This window comes from Peromyscus californicus, unplaced genomic scaffold (genome assembly GCF_007827085.1).
Source record: "Peromyscus californicus insignis strain IS unplaced genomic scaffold, ASM782708v3 Scaffold_4__1_contigs__length_199733344, whole genome shotgun sequence".
NCBI lineage: Eukaryota > Metazoa > Chordata > Mammalia > Rodentia > Cricetidae > Peromyscus > Peromyscus californicus.
This window is the reverse complement of record NW_026294562.1, coordinates 16,233,514-16,250,286: the sequence shown is the minus strand read 5'-3', so window position 1 is coordinate 16,250,286 and position 16,773 is coordinate 16,233,514. Positions and strand designations below refer to the sequence as shown.

The 16,773-nt window shown below is 44.8% G+C and overlaps 1 protein-coding gene and 1 non-coding gene across 5 annotated transcripts in view; both read right to left on the bottom strand.

The window, feature by feature from the left end:
• Armh3 (armadillo like helical domain containing 3) overlaps positions 1–11,977 on the bottom strand; it is a 204,478-nt gene extending 192,501 nt beyond the window's left edge. The window contains exon 1 of one of the 4 annotated variants that reach the window (XR_008212810.1): positions 11,755–11,977. Coding sequence is in view for 1 of the 4 variants with exons in the window: in XM_052711924.1 (XP_052567884.1) it covers positions 11,755–11,932 (178 nt within the window). In the remaining 3 variants the exon portion in view is untranslated. Of the gene's footprint in view, positions 1–11,711 lie in introns of all 4 variants that reach the window. The other 3 variants (XM_052711924.1, XM_052711922.1, XM_052711923.1) reach the window with 3 other exon arrangements.
• Positions 11,978–15,135: 3,158 nt separating this feature from the next.
• On the bottom strand, positions 15,136–15,239 carry LOC128095720 (U6 spliceosomal RNA). The gene has a single exon (XR_008213332.1). It is a non-coding gene; the product is annotated as a U6 spliceosomal RNA (small nuclear RNA).
• Positions 15,240–16,773: the final 1,534 nt, after the last annotated feature.

Genomic DNA, 16,773 nt, shown 5'->3' with positions numbered 1-16,773 from the left:
GGATGCTGTGAATGTAATCCTTACTTGATACTTGTTCTTATCTTATGTAGTTTTACTGTCTTAGAGTTAAACCCTTTCCTTTTTATTTAGCAAAAATGGGGAAATGTTGCAGGATATTTGTACATTGTATAAAGATGTGTCACTACAATTGGTTTAATAAAAAGCTGAACAGCCAATAGCTAGGCAGCAGGAAAGGTTAGGTGGGAATTCTGGGCAGAAAAAGGATCTCAGTGGGGGTGAATCGAGGCATGCAGAATACTCCAGTGAGACATGAAGGAAGATGGACACACAAAATGGAGAAGAGGTAAAAAGCCAAATGGCAGAACATAGATTAATAGAAACAGGTTAATTTAAGTTATAAGAGCTAGTTGGGACCTACCTAAGCTAAAGGCCAAGCTTTCACAATTAATAAGACTCTGTGTCATTATTTTGGGGCAGGCAGTCCAAAAAATGTCCGACTACAGTCTACATTTTTTGTTTGTTTGTTGAAATAGGGTCTCTCTATGCAGTCCTGGCTATCCTGAACTTTACTACATAAACCAGGCTGGCCTAGAACTCACAGAGGTCCACCTGCTTCTGTCTCTCAAGTTTTGGGATTACAGGCATGGGACACCAGACCCAGCTGGGTGTGAAGGTCCTAGGGTTTTTAACAATCACTTTAGGTCAGTGGTTTCTAACTGCCCCCACAGGACACTTGTAGATGCCTAGAGACATTTTTGGTTGTTCCAACCAGGAGAAATACCAATAAAATCCACCAGGTAGAGGCTAGGGGTATTGCTAAGCATCCTACAATGTACAGGAAACCTCCAACAAAGAAACACCCACCCCAATACGCCAACAATGACAGAGTTAACAAATCCTACTCTAAGTAATTCTAAAGCTTGAGAACCACTCCACTAACTGGCCTTTGAGGCACATGCTTGTAATCCCAGCATTAATGAGGTGGGGGGCAAGAAAATCAAGAGTTCAGGGTCATCCTCAACTACATAATGAGTTTTAGCATCTGTACTCCCAACATTGGGAGGTTAACAGTCAGCCAGCACAGCTCATCACTAAATTTCACATTCTGTGGGAGGGAAACCTATATCAAAAAGTATCAAAATCGCCGGGGCGGTGGTGGCCCACGCCTTTAATCCCAGCACTCGAGAGGCACAGGCAGGCGGATCTCTGTGAGTTTGAAGTGAGTTCCAGGAAAGGCGCAAAGCTACACAAAGAAACCCTGTCTTGAAAAACCTAAAAAAAAAAAAAAAAAGTATCAAAATCAATGTCTGGCATCCACACCTGCACACACATGGGCACATGTACACAAAACACCAGTGTTATATCATGTGTCTATAACTGCAACACTCAGGAGGCTGAAACAGGAGGGTCACTACTAGATCAAGACCAACCTGAGCTACATGTCAAGACCCTGTCTCAAAATACAAGCAGAACCAAAGTTTAGCAAATTCAACTTTTCATGGCCATTTTTAACAATCACTCCAAGTCAGTGGATCTCACGGGGGACAATTTTGCCATGAGCCATTCACCCAATACCTAAGAAAGAGGACACATTTATAATAAGCCAAACACAAATTCCTAACCTGGCTCTCTAAAAAACCTCCTGGTTACTACAGATAAAAGGGTTTAAAAACTGTGCGTGTGTGTGTGTGTATGTGTGTGTGTGTGTGTGTGTGTTTGTGTGTGTGTGTATTTAGGCAGAGCCAGGGATGTAGACTTTGCCTGGCTACATCCCATTCCAAAGAGGCCCTGGGTTCTGTCCCTAACTAAGACGAAAGACAAGTCTGGTTACCTGCTTCCTCCACCCTTCTGTAAGACCCACCACACTCAGTGGCCTACATCACTAGGAAAATGGAGGCTTTTCTAGCTGGGCACTCAACTCCTCCTTCTCAAGCTACCTTCCATGGGAAAGCCTAAGGACTCGGCTTACCTTCCCATGACTGCTTGGCATAGGCTCTCTTACTAGCATGGACAACGGTCCCGCCTTGTAGCCCAAAGGCTGGAAACAAGTATGGAACCTCTTCTGTTCTGCTCCATCTCTAATGCTATCTGCACCACACTAACCAGATAAGCTAACCAGCCAGCTTTTTACTGCGTCACTGCAAGTTGTTCTTCAAACTGAAGGCAGAGCAGGCCTGCATTCCTGAAGCCCTTCACTGAGACCAGGACAGAACTCCTCTTCACTCTGTCACTGTTCTTCTTAACTCCTGGACGTGGAATCCTGTCACTCCTCATCCTCAGCACTGCTTCCACTCGGTGGGAGGTGATATACCCCAGCACACAACACTACTGAGAACTTACTATGCACTTGGCTCTACTCTCCATGCTTTAAATACTCTGCATTTATGCTCTACAATCATCAGATAACATAGGTACTACTGCCAGAATTTTAATGAATTTTACTTTGCCCAAAATAACGGAGCCGGCCAATGGTAAAGACACTGGATGTTCTCTCCGGTAGTGATCCTCTCTATCAGAACGTCTTGTGCGTGGGTCAAGCGATGGCTCAGCGAGTCAGGGACCTGAAGTAAAGCCTGACGCCGAGCTGGAGTCCCAACGTCCACATGGGGGAGTCCTGACTCCACAAGTTGTCTTCTGACCTCCACACGTACCCTACAGCGTGAGTGCAGCCGGAGACACATACAAATATAATAAATAAATAAAATATATGTAAGAATGTGTTGTGAGTACAGAAAATCAGATGCTAGGATCTAGTAAATTATTAAAAACTGGAATGAGTGAGTTACAACCTTACAGAGTGGGCATTGCTTAAAACAACACAGGAGCCAGGTGGTGGTGGTGCACAACTTTAAACCCAGCACTTGGGGAGCAGAGGCTGGCAGATCTCTGTGAGTTCGAGGCCAGCATGGTCTACAGAGTGAGCTCCAGGACAGCCAGGACTGTTGTATAGAGAAACCCTGTCTCAAAAAACTAAAAACAAAACAAAACTGAATACAGGACTTTGAACACACACAAGCACTCTACAACTGAGCTGCGTCTTCAGCCCTTGAAGTTACAATTCTAAGTCCAAACTAATCTACAATATCAACATTCCCACTTTATCCAAAATCTACTAACTCAAGAAGCACTTGAAAACTGTCATCTCGGGGCTGGAGAGATGGCTCAGAGGTTAAGAGCACTGGCTGTTCTTCCAGAGGTCCTGAGTTCAATTTCCAGCAACTACATGATGGCTCACAACCATCTGTAATGAGATCTGGTGCCCTCTTCTGGCATGCAGGCAGAACACTGTACACATAATAAATAAATATCTTTAAAAAAAAAAAGGAAGAAAGAAAACTGTCATCTCTATTTTCTAGATTAGGACAGAAGCAGACTAAGAAAGCACAGGAGCCAATATATGCCAATGTCCAAATTTCATGTGTGCTAAAAGCAGTACTTACCTCAGACTGTGTTTAGTCTGTATTTATAAGCAGAAGTATAGGATAGAAAGATGGGTCAGTGGGGTAATTGTGCCTCCTGCCAAGTCTGAGGGCCTGAGTTCAATCCCAGGAACCCCCCATGGTAGGAAAAAAAAAAAAAACCAACCCCAGAAAGTTGTCCTCTGACCTCCACATGCAAGCCATGGCACGTGAGTACCCACACATATACACACATCAAGTAAATAAAAGCAGAAGTAACAGAGAGAGTGTCCCAAGAGAAGGTAACAACAGCAAAACCTATGACTTACTACACCTCTATCAGGCACAGTCTACACTTACCACACGGGTGGACTATCTAAAAAAAAGTGAATTACGACAAAGATTTAGCTCAGTGGTAAGATGTTGTGTCCAAGACTCAGACACTCAGACAGACAGACAGACAGACACACACACACACACACACACACACAAATCTGGTCTCCATCACACTTATTAAACTGTCTAGTCCCACAAATTAACAATGCAGATAAAGAGGTTTATATATAAGCTGGGCATTTATCCCAGCACTTGGGAGACAGAAGTAATAGGATCCAAGTTCCAGGACAACAAGGGCTATGAAGAAAAACCTTGTCTCAAAAAACAAAAACAAGGGTGGGCGGTGGTGGTGCACACCTTTGATCCCAGCACTTGGGAGGCAGAAGCAAGATCTCTGTGAGGTCAAAGCCAGCCTGGTCTACAGAGAGAGTTCCAGGACAGCGAGGGCTACACAGAGAAACCCTGTCTCAAAAAATCAAAACAAGAGCTGGGCAGTGGTGGCACACTCCTTTAGTCCCAGCACTCAGGAGGCAGAGCCAGGTGGATCTCTGTGAGTTCGAGGTCAGCCTGGTCTACAGAGTGAGATCCAGGACAGGCACCAAAACTACACAGAGAAATCCTGTCTCGAAAAAACAAAAAAAGGGGGGGGTGGTGGTGGTTATATAACCATAATCACCTCCTAATCTCTTTCAAGTCATCCTACACAAGAAGCGATGCAGGCCTTCATAAGACCTGACTTAACAATGATTTCCTAAGTACAGAACCTCTGTTTTGTGTGATGGAAAAGGCCCACAAACGGACAGTAGTATCAGGACATAATATCATGAATGTAATAAATCAGTACAATTAATGTAATTACTGAATATCATAAATACAGTTATTGAATGAATACTGCGAATGTAATCAATGAATACCACAAATGTAATTAATATCATAAGTGTAATTAGTGAATATCATGAGTGTAATTTTTAAATAAATAAATAAAAGACCTGACTCAAAAAAAAAAAAAAAAAGACACATACCTTCAAAAGGAGGAACAAACTCCAACTTGACAACATTTCAGGAAATTCTGACTGAAAACTACACTTTCCTGCCATCTCACGTACTGAAAATCATCTTGAAATGCTCTTCTTAAGCAGGCACCTCTTGTAAATTAAAACTGTGATCGCCTGCTCAAACTCTGAACTTCCTCAAACATTACAATGCTACTCTTCTCTTTTTTTTTTTAAGATTTATTTATTATGTATACAGTATGTACTCCTGCAGGCCAGAAGAGGGCACCAAATCTCATTACAGGTGGTTGTGAGCTACCATTTGGTTGTGGGAATTGAACTCAGGACCTCTGGAAGAGCAGCCAGTGCTCTTAACCTCTGAGCCATATCTATACACACACACACACACACACACACACACACACACACACACACACACACACACACACGTATGTGTATATATATATACATATATATTTGTTTAGTTGGTTGATTTGGTTTGGTTTTCGAGGGTTTCTCTGTGTAGCTTTGGTGCCTTTCCTGGAACTCACTCTGTAGCCCAGGTGGGCCTCGAACTCAGAATGCGCCTGCCTCTGCCTCCCGAGTGCTGGGATTAAAGGCGTGCGCCACCACTGCCCAGCCCACTACTCTTCTCATTTCCTTTCTGTTGAACAGTATAAGCTCCTGAACAGCAGCCACCTAAAGATAACATGAAAACTACAGGGCTGAGGATGCAGCTGCATGGAAATGTTCTTGCCTAGTATGCATGAGGCCCTGGGTCCATCTCTAACGCTGGGGGTTTGGGTGGGGGATGAAAGAAAGGAGACTACCATAATCATAAAGGAAGCCCAAGTTAACTGCAATCTCACAAAGACAACTGAGTTCTTGCAAGTGTTGGTTTTTGTTTTTGTTTTTGTTTTTGTTTTTGTTTTTGTTTTCTAAGACAGGGTTTCTCTGGGCAACAGCTCTGGCTTTCCTAGAACTCACTCTGTAGACCAGGCTGGCCTCGAACTCGCAGAGATCCTCCTGCCTCTACCTCCCAAGTGCTGGGATTAAAGGTGTACACCTCCACCACCCAGCTGAGTTCTTGAAAAGTTTAATAAGTAATATTCATTAAGACTTATAGAGGCCCAGGCATGATGGTATAAGCCTTTAATTCCATCCTCAGAAGGCAAAGGCAGGCAAATCTCTTTGAGTTTGAGGCCAGCCTGATCTACAGAGCAAGTTCCAGGACAGCCAGTGCTACATAGAGAAACCTTATCTCAAAAAATAAAGATCTTATAAAGGTGGGCATGGTGGTACACTACAGAGGTAGAAACATGAGGATCAAGAAGTTCAAGGTCTAGGGCTGGAGAAATGGCTCAGTGGTTAAAAGCACACACACTGTTCTTGCAGAGGACCCGAGTTCAATTCCCAGCACCCACACTAGGCAGCTCACAACTGCCTGGAGTTCCAGCTTCAGGGAGCCAACACCTCTCTCACCTCCTTGGGCACATACATACACATAAATAAAAAATAAAAATAATTTTTAAAGAAGTTCAAGGTCTATATCCTTATGTAACAAGTTTCACCAGCAATCTAGGAAACATGAGGCCCTGCTTTAGAAAACAAACAAACAAGATTTCAAAAGGTGGAGGTCCCTGGAAAGATGGTTCAGTGGGCATGAGAATCTGAGTTCAAATCCCCAGCACGCAAATAAAAATTGTGAGGCCAAACACACACACCTACAACCCCAGCACTAGGAAGGACAAAGTCAGAAGGGTCACTGAGACTTGCTGGCTGCCAACTTAATTCTACAGTCAATGAAAGACCCTGTCTCAAGTGCTGTGGATGTCACTCTGCTTGCTGTGAATGTGTTGCTCTAATTGATTGATAAATAAAATGCTGATTGGCCAGTAGCCAGGCAGGAAGTATAGGCAGGATAAACAGACAAGGAGAATTCTGGGAAGGGGAAGGCTGAGTAAGGAGACGCCAGCCCACCGTTGAGGGAGCAGCATGTAATGGCACACAGGTAAAGCCACAGAACAGGTGGTAACACACAGATTAACAGAAATGGGCTGAATTTAAATATAAGAGCTAGTCAGCGGTAGACCTGAACTAATGGCTGAGCAGTTTTAATTAATATAAGCTCCTGAGTGGTTATTTTATAAGCAGCTGCAGGGTCTGTGAGGCTGGGCTGGACCAGAGAAAACTTCAGCTCCACTCAAGGGAATGGGGCAGTGACAGAACAGGACACACAACATCCTCTTCCGGCCTCCATTAGGCACACACAAATGCACATAACGATAATAAATAAACACAATAAACTTGAAGAGGAGGCTCTCAGAGGATGGCTCTGATGGCAAAGGGTTTGCCTTGCAAGTATGAGGCCCCAGAACCTTACATCAAAAACAACAAAAAGCCGGGCGGTGGTGGCGCACGCCTTTAATCCCAGCACTCGGGAGGCAGAGCCAGGCGGATCTCTGTGAGTTCGAGGCCAGCCTGGGCTACCAAGTGAGTCCCAGGAAAGGCGCAAAGCTACACAGAGAAACCCTGTCTCGGAAAAAAAAAAAAAAAAAAAACCAACAACAAGCTGGGCTTAGTGATACACACTTATGATCTCCACACTGAGGAAGGCAGTGTGGATCCCAAGGCTCATTCGGCTAGTTCCAGGCCAGTGAGAGAGAGACATAGTCTTATTTAAAAAAAAAAAAAAAAAAAGCCAGATGTGGTGGTTCATGCCTTTAATCTCAACACTCAGGAGGCAAAAGCAAGTGGATCTCTAAGTTTGAGACCACCCTGGTCTAACAGAATGAGTTCCAGGACAATCAGGGCTACACAGAGAACCCCTGTCTCAGAAAAACAAAAACAAAACAAACAAACAAAAACAAAAACAAAAAAAAAGATAGACTTTACTCTAATACAAGTACAGTATAAGACAAAAGATACCAAAACATCACAAAATTATCTCTGCCTTGGGAACCTACCTTACATTATGTAGAAAAAAGATACATATTGGGCTGGGCACTCTTTAAAGTAGCACTTGGAAGTTAGAGGCAAGCAGATTTCTGTGAGTTCGAGACTAGCCTGGACTACACAGTGAGATCCTGCCTCAAAAAACAAAGCCAAACAAACAAAAGCTACACATACTGATACTTCCTAATAAACAAGTAGTTCCCCATCATGATTTATTTCCCACAAATGCCTTCTTCACTCAAGGCTATTGCCAAGTTATTTAGCATCTTAACTGCAGCTGCCTACTAACCTACCCCTGTATACCCACAAGCAACCTGACCTCAATACCAGGCCCAACTAATTTCTTCCATAGCCACCCAATTTTTTTTTTTTTTTAAGGATTTGTTTCTTTATTATGTACACAGTGTTCTGTCTGCAGGCCAGATGAGGGCACCAGATCCCATTACAGATGGTTGTGAGCCACCATGTGGTTGCTGGGAATTGAACTCAGGACCTTTGGAAGAGCATCCAGGGCTCTTAACCTCTGAGCCATCTCTCCAGCTCCCCTTTTCATAATGTCTATGTGTTAGTATTTTCTTTTTGCTCGTGCATTTCCTTTAGCTGTCAATGGCTTCCTGTGTTTTTTAGAGTGGTTAGATTGATGTAACATTTTTCAGTAATAATCAATCCTATTGTTTGGTCTTCTTCATAGATGATTTTTGTCTTGTTTCTCTAGATGTTTTTATAATTTGTGTTGTTGAGAATTAGACATTCTGGGGACTATGTTAATTCTGTTTCTCCCATTTCTTAGCACTTGCTGATTTTTTGTTTGCTGAAGGCTGGCATTTATTTTTTACAAGCTACTTTTGCAAAATGTATTTTTTTTTTTTTTACTGTGGCTACTGGTTTCTGTTCTGTTAGTTCTGTGGTCAGGTTTTTCTTACACCTCTGGCTCTACAAGGGGGAATCAAAGGTTCCTGACTTCTTTAGAGTTTGGAAAGATACCCTTGTAAACTGCTGCTGTGGTGGTGAGAACTGAGACTGGGGCTGATGATGTCTGTGCCAGGGCCCAAGGGCACTACCAGACCAACCAAGTGCACAGGGCCATGATTTGAAGGCTGTCACTCCACTGTTTGCCCTGGTACTCGTACTCATAGCCACCCAATTTTTATAAGTCTGTTCTGTTCAGGAATATACCATAGTGGTGAAACATTTGCCCCTTATAAACAAGGTCCTGGGTTTGAAGGCCAGAACGGGAGAAAAAAACGTTTTCTGTATCCTAAAATACAGACTCCAAGTCATAGCCAATTCCTAGTAAATGAAATCTCATCCACAGCATCCCTGGAGTTAAAAAACCTTAGTCCGCTCTCTTCCTGGTCACACTGCATCTATCTCAGAACTATTTCTAAAATCCATTCTGTTCTCTTCCTTACCACAGCCAAGTTAGTCTAATTCTTACTCAACTGTAACAACTCCGGTCTTGTCTTTCATTATCTGTCCTTCTAATCTGCACTTCTGTTATTCTCTAGACTTGTTACAGGGCTGGAGAGATGGCTCAGCTGTTAAGAATACTGAGTCCTCTTGCAGAGGACCAGGCCTCAATTCCCAGTACCCACATGGCAGCTCACAGCCATCTGTAGCTCCAGTTACAAGGGATGTGACGCCCTCTTCTGGCTTATGCAAGCAGCAGACACACATGAGGTACATACACATGAAATAATAAATTAATTTTTAAAGCGTCAGTGGCTGCCTCACCCTCTTTTCAATCTCACCTGCAGGCAATTCCCCAACATACATCCTGTCCTGGATGATTTTGACCCCCACATAAACACCAAGTTGGGTTTTTCCCCTTCACACTTTACACCATGCCTCTGCAAAGGCTCTTTTCAACAACTCAAAAGCCTTATTGTGCAAGCTCCTACTTAACCTTCAGCACACAGTTCATTATCTTCCTACAAAGATCTCCTGACTTTCTGAGGCAATGACAGACTTCCCTTCACGCTGTACAAATGCCTTTTCACAGATCTGTAACACATACCTCTAGAGAACTTCGTCCAAATATGTCTGGTTGTTCTTTAAAAATGGTTCAGGCTGTGGTGGCACACACCTTAAGTCCCAGCACTCAGGAGGCAGAGTCAGGCAGATCTCTGAGTTCGGGGCCAGCCTGGTCTACAGATCGACTTCCAGGACAACCAGGACTACACAGAGAAACCCTATCTCGGAAAAAAACAAAAATACGATTCCAAGCTGTCAGTTTAAGCCAATGCTCAGAAATGTGTGCTGAATCAACAGCTCATCCTCACATATCCTGAATCAATTTATTTGGTCATAGTTTCCAAATTTTATGAATTCCTAAACTGTGCTGTGTGGAGCCCCAAATTCTGGCTTGGTTTTGTTATTTTTCCTCACTTTCATGTTACTGTTTTATTTATTTATTTTATGTGTCTGCGTGTTTTACCTGCATGTGTGTCTGTGCAGCGTGTGCATACTGTACCTGCAGTCCAGACCCTGGAACTGGAGTTACAGGCAGTTGTAGCTGACATGTGGGTGCTGGGAATTGAACCCAGGTCCTCTAGAAGAGCAGCCAGTGCTCTTAGCCACTGAGCCATCTCTCCAGCCCATATTTTTTAACATGTGTGTTTGTGTCTGTGTATGGGTATGTGTTCAAGAGTGCAAGTGTCCTCAAAAGCCAAAGATGTCAGATCCCGGGGACCTGGAGTTACAAGTGACTATGTGCTATGAGCTGCCTAGTGTTAGAGCTGGGAACCAATGTGGGAGCACGAAACTGAACTTGGGTCTTCTGAAAGAGCAGTAAATGCTCTTAACCTCTGAGCCATCGCTCCATCCCAAATTCTGAGTTTTGAGTTGTTGTCTGGAGTTTGTTTTCACTTTTGGTAATTCTTGGGATTAAGCTTCTCAGGCTTGCCTTGAACTCAATGTGTATCTCAGACTGGCCTCAAATTCTCAGCAACCATCCTGTTTCAACCTCCTAAGTGCTGAGATTAATATTAAACATGACAAGGCACAATGATTGTCATGTTAAAGGCTTGTTTATTCATTAAGAAAAGAATGAGAACTCCCTTTACACTCCAAACAGGAGATATCAATCAAATCCCTCGTTTGATCCTCTATCTTGAAAGCTTTCATATGAAGATGACTATGCATACATATCCAATTGGAAACATACCAAAGATACTCTTTGCTAAATCATGGGCAATCGAGAAGTCTAGCACGGTGGGGTACACCGAAATCGCAGTATTTGGAAGGGAGACACAAAAGGATCTCTACAAGTTGGAGGTTAGGTTGGTTGGTCTACATAGCTAGTTTCGAACCGGCCAGAGATACAGGGCTACATATGGTGGCTTTAACACAAACCATGTTTAAACACTATGCTTGCCCTGTTTTACAAGAAAAATGCTCTTAAGTTTGAAATATTTTCTGGAAAAGAGCTGCGGAGGTTCCGATAGTCCAGGAACATTTATTAGGACATGGCTCAAGTATCCATCCACTGTCCCATTCGCCAGGGACAGCACTCCTCAACTTCCCCAGTCACTGTTCTCTTTCTTCGCCATACCCGCCAGGGAAGAGGTGGGTTTCCCGGCTTGCACCCACTCATCCCATGAAAGCAAAGTGGGTTTATTAACTCTGCGTGAAGTGGGTGCTGAAGACTGTCGGGCGCAGAATGAAGAGCGCAGGACCCGGCCCTTCCAGGGCATCTGAACACTTCGCAGGGACCCGCCCCCCAGGAGGAGCAGCTCTCCCCTAGGAGCCGGCCCTGTTAGGGTCAGCCCCGCGCCGGGGTCAAAGGTCAGCGCCCCGCCCGCCCGGAGGCCTCAGCGCGACCTCCGAGGGGAAGGACCAGGCCGGTAGCAGGCGTTCGAAAGCAGCCGGGAGCGAAGCCACTCCACTCCGCGGCCCCAGGCCCGACCCACCCGCCGCGAGCAGCCCCGGCAGCTGCAGCCCTCCCTCGGCCCCGTCACCCCGGGGTCCCCGCGGCAGGTACAGGCCCCGCCCCCGGGTCCAGGCCTACTAGGGCGGACCCGCGGGGGCTGGCCCGGGTCCAGGACCCGGCTGGGCCCGCGCCGCTTACCGAGCCCCCCGCTCCTCCTCCAGCACCCCAGCTGCTCGCAAACCTGCTCGCTCCCGACTCCGGCAATGCCGCCACTGCTCCGGAATCGCGGGCGCGCTCCCGACCTCCCCGACCCTTAGCCCTAGTCCGCCGGGCCCGCCGGGTCCTAAAACCCTCCTCTCCTCAGGTTGGTCCACGCCCGCTTCCTGAAGCAGATTCAGACCACGATTCCCAGCAAGCATCGCAAAGACTACAACTCCCAAAAGACATCGCGAGCGACCTAGTCCTCGCTTAAGGCCACTGACTTTAAGTCTGTTTTATCAGGTTTTTGTCCGTTTGTTTTTGTTTTAAATAGGGAAGACTCTGAACTCAGCAGTTCTTTCTAGAAATGAATGTATCCTCTAAAAATACTGGCAAAGCTTGGAAAGATATATGTTGCAAAATGTTTGCTTCAATTTTTTTTTTTTTTTTTAAACTTCCACTATGTAACCATGGCTGGCCTGGAACTGGCAATTTAAACCAGGCTGCCCTCAAAATCACCACGGAGATCCGCCTGCCTTTGCCTTCTGAGTGTAAAATTAAAGGCCTATGCCACCACCACAGCATATTGCAGCGGTTTAAGTGAAATATTGGAAACAACCTCATGTATTAAATAAAGAGTATGACCAAGTGGTGGTGCCACACGACTTTAATATCAGCACTTGGGAGACAGAGGCAGGTGGATCTCTTGTGAGTTCCAGGACACCCTGGTGTACAGAGTAAATTCCAGGACAGCCAGGGCTACACACAGAAAAATCCTGTCTTGAAGAAATAATAATAATAATAATAATAATAGTTGTTGTAGAATATTATTTTAAGGTGTGTTACTTTTGTTTGTATTGCATTTGTTTAACTCTGAAGCTGTGTTATTGGGCCTGTCTAACACATCTGATGGTCTAATAAGAGCTTAATGGCCAATAGCAACGCAAGAGAAAGGATAGGCGGGGCTGGCAGGCAAAGAAAATATATAGAGGCGGCTAGAGAGCATTTGTTGTGCTTCCAGAGGTTATGAAATCAATTCCCAACAACCACATGGTGGCTCACAACCATCTGTAATGGGATCAGATTCCTTATTCTGGTGTATATATAAAATACATGAGTAAATAAATCGAAAGAAAGAGAGAGAGAGAAGAAAATATACAGGAGAGATCTAGGAGCAAGAGAAAGGAGGACATCAGAGGACAGCCACCCAGCTACACAACCAGCAATGGAGTAAGAAAGAAAGGTATACAAAAATAGAGAAAGGTAAAAGCCCAGAGGCAAAAGACAGATGAGCTAATTTAAGAAAAGCTGGCAAGAAACAAGCCAAGCTAAGGGCGGGCATTTATAAGTAATAAAACTCCATATGTGATATATTTGGGAGCTGGGTGGCGGGGCCTCCCAAAAGACCAAAAAACAAATAACTAATACTAATAATGTGTAAATATGTGCGAAGCACCATGTAAAGTTGTTACCGTAACAAGGAACCTGAGTCTCACTTTCGTTTTTTGAGACAAGATCTCATTATGTATCTCTGGCTGGACTGGAAAAGACTCTCCAGAGCAGACTAATGTCACACTTGTTGCAGTCCTGTCCTTATCTGAAAATGCTGGAGTGGCTGGCCTGCGTGCCACTCCCAGGTAGTCTCAGTTTTCTAATATGCAAATGAAGCTTTTACAAGATTGGCTTCTGATGTATGAGAGAGTACCTGCTTAGCTTTTGGGAACCCCAGGATTCATTATCTCACTCTACCCCCACCCTACCAGCTTGTGCATATTTGGATATTTCAATGTTACGACTGTGAAATAGGTGTTATGAGAAAACAAAAGTTCTGAATGATTACTTTGTCTGAAGTTCTAGTTAGTAAGAGAGAATTTAAACTCAGACCAGGTGAAAGTGTGTGCATGTATGTCAAAAAATTTTTTGAGACAGAGTTTTTCTATGTAGACCAAACTGGCATTGAACTTGCTCTGTACACCAGGTGGCCTCAAATCACAGAGTTCGCCTGCCTCTGGGATTAGAGGCTAGCATCACCACACTCAGACCTAGACTGGTAAATTTTTATTTTTCTCATCTGCTTTTGGGGTATTAGAGGTATGGTTAGGTTGGTATGGGTATTCGTTTCTTATTTTCTGTAGCCTTGGCTGGCTTAGTACTCTGTGTTTCACTTAAGACATTGGTAATTCAAGTATTCCTATTCCAGGTAACCCAACTGCCTCAGCCTCCTGAGAGATTACAGGCATTTACCACCACACCTAGCTCAACAGTAGTGTTAAGACATGATGAGGGTGCCTTACTTTGGGTTTCTATTGCTGTGATGAAACACCACAACCAAAAACAAGCCGGGGAGGAAAGTGTTTATTTGACATACTCTCCCACATCATAGTCCATCACTGAAGGAAATCAGGGCAAGAACTCAAACAGGGCAAGAACCTGGAGACGAGAGCTGATGCAGAGGCCATGGAGGTGCTGCTTACCAACTTGCTCCCCATGGCTTGCTCAGCCTGCTTTCTTGGTGAAACAGCCCCAGTTTGACCCCACTCACAATGTGCTGGACCAGCCCACAACAATCACTAATTAAGAAAATGCTCTACAGGCTTGCCTACAGCCCATTTTGTTGTTGTTTTTGAGACAGAGTTTCTCTGTGTACTCCTGGCACTCACTCTGTAGACCAGCTGGCTTTGAACTCACAGAGATCCACCTGTCTCTGATTCCTGAGTGCTGGGTTTAAAGGCGTGTGCCACCGCCGCCGCCTGGCTCCTACAGCCCAATCTTATGGAGGCATTTTCTCAACTGGGGCTCCCTCCTCTCAGATGACTCTACCTGTGTCAAGTTGACATAAAATGAGCCAGCACAGGTGGAAGAAAGGAGCTGTACTCGACCAGAATATAAAGGAGGTATCCAGGCATGATGTTTCACACCTGTCAATCCCAGCCTTGGGAAATAGAGGTAGAAGGATCAGATATTCATGGTTAACTTCATCTCTATCGGGAATTCAAGGGCGGGCTGTGCTACAAGAGACCCTATCTTAAAAAAATAAGAAATGAAAATAAGGAATGTGTGGGAGCCCACAGTGACTCCAGCTTGTGGCTTGAGTTCAAGCTTGTTTGTGCTCCTCAAGGCTGAATAGCAGGATGATTGGCCAAAGATGTGGTTCCTAGATGTTTTGCTCCTCAAGGGCAACTAACAGCATGTTTGGCCAAAGGCATGGTTACTAGATGTTTTGAGAATTAAGGAGGTATTTATGCTTGTTTGTTCCTTGAACCATGGTAAGGAAGTCTTTTTGCCCACTTGCTTTGGGTATAAAAGGCTTTGAGAAATAAATTCGGGGCAGCTGCAGTATTCACTGAGAGCCCTCCCAATTCTATCCTGTGTCTGTCTTTTTTTTTATGTCCCTGTCTTTTCTTTTCTTTTTTTTTTTTAATTTAAAAATATGGAACGCTTCACGAATTTACGTGTCATCCTTGCGCAGGGGCCATGCTAATCTCTGTATCGTTCCAATTTTAGTCTATGTGCTGCCGAAGCGAGCACTTATGACCCTGGCTTTTCTTAATCCTCACTCCCCTATTCAGGTGCTGTTCCACAGGTCAGCTGTTCCCAACAGGAATGTGACTGGAGAGATGGCTCAGCAGTTAAGAGCACTGACTGCTCTTCCAGAACACCCAGGTTCCATTCCAGCACATGGCAGCTCACAGCTGCCTGTAACTCTCATCCCAGCCCCATCTTCTGGCCTCTGTGGGCACCAGGCACACACAAGGTACACGTACACAAAGGCTAAAAACCAATTGTTGTGATGTGGTGCAGGGGAGGCCTTGGCAGGTTGGGCCAAGATGCCCCAGTGGGTGAGGGAGACACGCCCTGCAGACGTGGCAGCGGGATGTGGTGTGGAGTGGTGGGAAGTTACTCACACCATGCAGACACGGCATCCACTCGGAAAGTTTATTGGTGGGAAGGGAGAAGGGAAGGAAAGGAAGGAGAAAGGAAGGAGGGAGGGAGAGACTGAGAGTGGAGCTGCACAACTCCTGGGAATAGAGAGAAAAGGGGAAGGGGAGTTTTCTCTCTTTTTTTTAAAGATTTATTTATTTATTATGAATACAGCATGTATGACTGCAGGCCAGAAGAGGGCACCAGATCTCATTACAGATGGTTGTGACCCACCATGTGGTTGCTGAGAATTGAACTCAGGACCTTGGGAAGAGCAGACAGTGCTCCTAACCTCTGAGCCATCTCTCCAGCCCTCTTTTTTTTTTTTAACTTTTTTATTTTTATTTTACGTGCATTGGTGTTTTGCTGAGGGTGTCCGGTCCCCTGGAACCACAGTTACAGAGAGTTGTGAGCTGTCGTGTGGGTGCTGGGAATTGAACCCAGGTCCTCTAGGGAGAGCAGTTAGTACTCTTAATCACTGAGCCATCTATCCAGCCCAGGAGTTTTCTCTTAAAGTGGGCGTTATGTAAGATGACATCAGGACGCTGGGGCCAGGGTATTATCTGCTTATTGGCCAGGATTTCAAGAAGTGGGTCTGAATGCTAACACACATACACGTTTAAAAAATAAGGAAGAAGGGAAGGGAAAGAGGGAAATGGGAGGGAGGGAGGGAAATGAGGCAAAGGAAGGAACCATGCTTTCAGTAATCAGGGCAGATGAAGACACGTGACTTGAATTTAGTGACTCGGTTCAGTCTCTAAAGGCTTTAACTCTTGGTGAAGGAAGGCTAAGGTAGCCCAGCAGTGGTGGCGCACACCTTTGGTCCCAGCACTCAGGAGGCAGAAGCAGGCCGGTTTCTGAGTTCAAGGCCAGCCTGGTCTACAGAGTTCCAAGACAGCCAGGGAGAAACCCTGTCTTGAAAAAAAAAAAATTAACCGAACAATCAAAAAGATTAAAAGAAACATATGGCAACAAAAGCCACAGGAGGAAAAATAACTGGGAGTGGGAAGATGACATTAATGGCATGTTAGGATCAAAACGTCTGTGAGATGTCTAGACAGAAATATCTAGGAGATATGTAGATGCCCTTTATTGGTACTCAGCCAAGCTACCAGACTGTAGCTAATACTTGAGAGCCATT